Genomic DNA, 4921 nt, shown 5'->3' on the forward strand with positions numbered 1-4921 from the left:
CTATCAATTATTCCTCACGTATGAGTCCTAGTAGTGAAGCGGAGAGGATGGAGAAGTCTCAAGTACCGAGTGCATCGGTGGTGGACAGCCTTATGAATGTTATGATGTGTACAAGACCAGACATTGCACAAGCAGTGGGAGTGGTTAGTAGGTTCATGGCGGATTTGGTGGAGAGCAATGAAGTATTGACAAAAGGTCCTTAGAAGGAACCTCAGGTGTTGCATTGCGTTTTGGAGGATCAGAATTATGTGTCAATGAAGTCTATGTGGATTCGATCCTACTGAAGTCTACAAGAAGAACAAGCAACATGAAGGCATAGAATAAAACATGGTGTGAAGATTTGATTAATTTCATCAAAATCTTCAAGTGGGAGATTGTGAGAAAAGAAGTCCCACATCGATGGGAACTTACTTTGGGGCTTACTTTTAATGTTATAAAAGGAGTCCAGTGTTTCCTTAGGAAATAATCCCAAAGTCTCTCCCTTTCTATTCCTTTTTGCTTTATTTGCTTGAGAGAAAAATTAAGAGAGAATATTAGTTTCTCCTCTAAGAGAGAAGGTTAGTTTCTCCTTTAAGGTTCTCCCTGTATGAGTTTTTTCCTATTTCCAAGAGAGTTGTTGCCATTGTTTTCTCCTTGGAATTAGAGAGAATGGTATGTAATTTTTCCTTTCCTTGAATAAATTATATTCATTGCCTATTATCTACTTTTGTTCCTTTATTTTTATCTTTTATTTTAGTTGTGAGTACTTGTGCTAGTACTCTGATACCCAACAATTTAAGCAATATATTAAACGCTTCATCTTTAAGAACACTTATTTTTCTTCATTATGCTTACAATTCATCTTTGTATGATCTATAGACGGTTTATGAGCTTGTTTTCACTTCTTTCACTTCAGTTACGCAAATCATAGGTTAGAATTCTTAGGAAACATCATTACATTTCATATCGTTCAAAACTAGATTTTTAAATAGTTCTTCAAGTCATCTAGGGAAATTCCACACACTATACTCTCTAATTAGACTTGTCTAACTAAATTATCTAGTGCATTTTCTGTACATAGAGCATATATAATTTAACATGGTTTAAAAATCTAATTTTATTGCATAATTTGATTTAAAGCTCATTTTGTCCCATTTGCACAGATCCTAGTTAAAACAATGAATTTAAACTCAATTATTTCTCAAGATAGATAAGATTAAGTGTTAATGCATTCACCAATGTGATAACCACATTTTGAAAAATCTAAGAGTAGTGGCTTATAATGAAATCTAGTAGCAGAAAAGGTGACCAGTAAAGGACTATGGTAGGAGCAATTTTAGGGAGAGTTTAATATATCAGGTTAAACCACATGTCAATATAATGAAAATTAATAAAGACTTTATCTAGCTTTCAAACAATCTTATTAGAATCTAGTTTACCATTACTCTAAGTAAAATAAGGACCAAAAGTTGGAAAGGTAATAAGTGCATTAGAATTAAACCAGTCGTTAGAATTTTGTTAGGAGCTTGATTATTGATGTTGATACAATGAAATAAATGTCCTTCGTCTAGTGCACTATGAAACACTATATTTTAATGCTATATTTTGTTCATCATCATCCCTTATATATATATATATATATATATATATATATATATATATATATATATATATATATATATATATATATATATATATATATATATATATATATATATATATATTTACAATTATTGTAAAACTATGAAATAAAGTTCCTCAAGTAATTAAAATAATTTAGGATGGTAGTGAAAATATATGTAAATTGTAACATCCCATCCGGATATTACGAATTTAATAAAATAAAATAGAAATAATACGTCAGCAACATTTATTAAAGTCTCATTTAATAATAATACCTCGTTTCCCAAAACACGGGAAATGTAAAACTTCATTAAATTACCAATAAGTCCATAAATACAAAACTGTGAGTTTAGTCAAGTAGGCCATGAGCCTTTACATCATATATTAAAATAGAGTAACAAAAACATGAACATAAAAATTCTCGTAATCATCCCCTCTCCGTAGCTAAGCCTCACCAGCTCCACCTACATCATCACCTGCTCAAGTGTACTGTGTACACGATCATCGCCAAACACAAGCAGATAGGGTGAGCTAACAGTTGAAACACACAAAATTATACCAAACATACATATACTTGTATAACCAATACAAATAATATAACAACAATACAAACTCTTTCTTTATACTGCATGGCCACAACCATATAAAATATCCTTTCTTTTCCCACAGAACCTTACTCCCTTTCCATCACATGGCCACCACCATGTACACAGATGCACCTAGTGGAAGTCTCGTTACCTTCCCTCCACATGGGCACCACCATGCATAGTAGGTACATCAGGAAACCTCGTTCCAATTATTCTCATGGCCACAACCATGTTAGCAGTGTTCTATATCTTCTATTGAGTATCTCAAGGTGCCTTGCTGCCACACCTATCGTCCACCACCAATAGAGCACGTGCGAAAACCATGCTACGGATCACACACCATAACGCCAGGTGGAGTTCCCAAGTACGAACATAGTCCGTAACGTCCCAGAACTACCAAACTCGTCAGCAACCATTGAGGAGGGCAATCCATCTGGACCCATCCGTACTGGCCACAACCAGCACACTCACACCGGCACACTCGCCAACCCGAGCCACAACTCAAGGTTCCTCGTGTTCATCCGCTATCCCGAGCCACAACTCAAGGGAAGTCATTCCGGGCCACAACCCATAGAATGCCACGTGCTTAACCCCTATCCTGAGCCACAACTCAAGGATACGTTCCGGGCCACAACCCTTGGAACACCAGCAAGCCCATATCGAGATATTCTTAGAAGCCTTATAGACCATACTTTACAATTTCTACTTCATCCCATTAATATAGCAATAACACATGCTTTGAAAGTTTCCCGACACCCTCACTCCTTTAAAATATACTCCTTTGTTTAACCTGTCCAACCTATCACGCTTAAGCTAGACCCACTAGCTTGGGCGAGCCCCTATCACCTCTGCATCCTATGAAGTCTCGCTTAAGCGAGATCAGTCTCGCCTGGGCAAGACTCCCACTCGCCCAAAAATAATATACCTCGTCTAGGCGACGAGTTCAACAACAACCACCAACCTTCCCTCGAGATCTCGCTTAGGCGAGAGGTGCTCGCCTGGGCGAGACGCCATTCCGCTCAAAACAACAATCGATCTCGCCTACGCAAGATATCAAATCAAACCACCTAAAACACCCACGAATTCTCGTTTGGGCGAGGTATACTCGCCTAAGCGAGATGACCTGTCGCCCAAGACCAAATCACACCGCCTGGGCGAGATGCACGAGCAAAATAGAGGATACACTTCCCTGCATGTCTCGCCTAGGCGAGCCTAGCTTGCCTGAGCGAGAATTGCAGGTTCTGGCACTGATTCACGCATACACACATTGCACCAGCGACCCGAAACACATCTCAAACACACCAATTCATTAAGCACAATTTGGATAGGCACATGAGCATTATTTGGACACGAAAATAATCCCCAACCACCCAACTTTGCATAATCACAGAATGCACAACATACCATCCCATTATAGGCAAACTCTTAGGTCCAATTCCAATGCAACAGTCCCCAAAATCCACAACCCCGAATTCCCTCAAGTATAGCATGAAATTTAGGGCAGCAATTCATCAAAATCATACAAAAACAGTGCAGTTAAGATAGGGTTCGGGTTCAGCTCCCCTAACCTGAAAAATCCCTTGCTTAACTTCTGAAATTGGGGAATTTCCTTTGATCACCAAGGCTTGCCTTATCACCACTTCAATTAGCTCTATCTAATTCTCTCAAAACTTTCTATCTTAGCAAAAAGAAGTTAAATTTGTGTCCACCCAGGTTCGAACCCACACCATGCCAAAGTCAAATCAATTCCAAACCATCAGGCCAACTTATGTTTCTTGCTAACACACACAATTCAAGTATACATAGGACTCGAACCCAAGTCCTCTCACACAAACAAAGTACTCTCAACCACTTGAGCTAGTACTTTTCCACGTCATATATAACAGATTTTAATGTCATAAATGCACTACCTTCCCGTATTTATTAATTAATTAATTATTTAATTAATTAAATTCCACGGATTTTACATTACCCCCACCTTTAAAATTTTTCATCCTCGAAAAAGAGAACTTACCAGTGAAAAGATGAGGGTAAGACCTCCTCATGACATCCTCCATCTCCCATGTCATTTCCTGAGTTGCCTCATCCCATAACACATTCACCGTTCTGATCTCCTTCCCCCTAAGCTGCTTCACTTGAGAATCCAAGATTCTTACTGGTCCAACCCACATAGTCAAATCCTCGCGCACCTGGACATCATCCTGCTCCAGCACATGATTAGGATCTGCCACGTACTTCCTCAGTTGTGAAACATGGAAGACGTTGTGCAGATTTGCCAAGTGAGGTGGCAAGGCAATCTCGTACGCGGCGGGTCCGATCCTCCTCGTAATCTGATACAGACCAATGAACTGAGGGGTCAACTTCCTCGATTTCAGGGCTCTCCCAATGCTTGTTGTAGGTGTAACCCTGAGGAATACATGGTTACTAGCCTCAAACTCGAGTGGCCTCCTCCTCTTATCGGCGTAGGATTTCTGCCGACTCTGAGTTACCCGCATCCGATCCTGTATCACTCTTACCCTCTCAGTAGTCTACTACAGGAATTCTGGTTCGAACACCACAAACTCTCCATCTTACTGCCAACACAATGGGGTCCTGCATCTCCTACCATACAGGGCCTCGTATGATGCCATCCCAATGCTGGAATGGTAGCTATTATTGTACGTGAACTCCACCAATGGCAACATGTCACTCCACGTACCCAGGTGATCTAACACACAAGTCCTCAGCAGATC

At 39.5% G+C, this 4921-nt stretch overlaps 1 protein-coding gene across 1 annotated transcript; it reads right to left on the bottom strand.

Moving 5' to 3' along the window:
* Positions 1 to 261: 261 nt before the first annotated feature.
* On the bottom strand, positions 262 to 4684 carry LOC114188424 (uncharacterized). The gene is made up of 2 exons (XM_028077011.1): positions 4204 to 4684; positions 262 to 287 (listed from the first exon to the last, which is right to left on the bottom strand). The coding sequence occupies exons 1-2, from the start codon at positions 4682 to 4684 to the stop codon at positions 262 to 264; spliced, it is 507 nt and encodes a 168-aa protein (XP_027932812.1).
* Between the last annotated feature and the right edge of the window lie 237 nt (positions 4685 to 4921).

The sequence above is a fragment of the Vigna unguiculata genome, chromosome 6, assembly GCF_037176805.1.
Source record: "Vigna unguiculata cultivar grain cowpea cultivar isolate G323 ecotype 2 chromosome 6, ASM3717680v1, whole genome shotgun sequence".
Taxonomy (NCBI): Eukaryota; Viridiplantae; Streptophyta; class Magnoliopsida; order Fabales; family Fabaceae; genus Vigna; species Vigna unguiculata.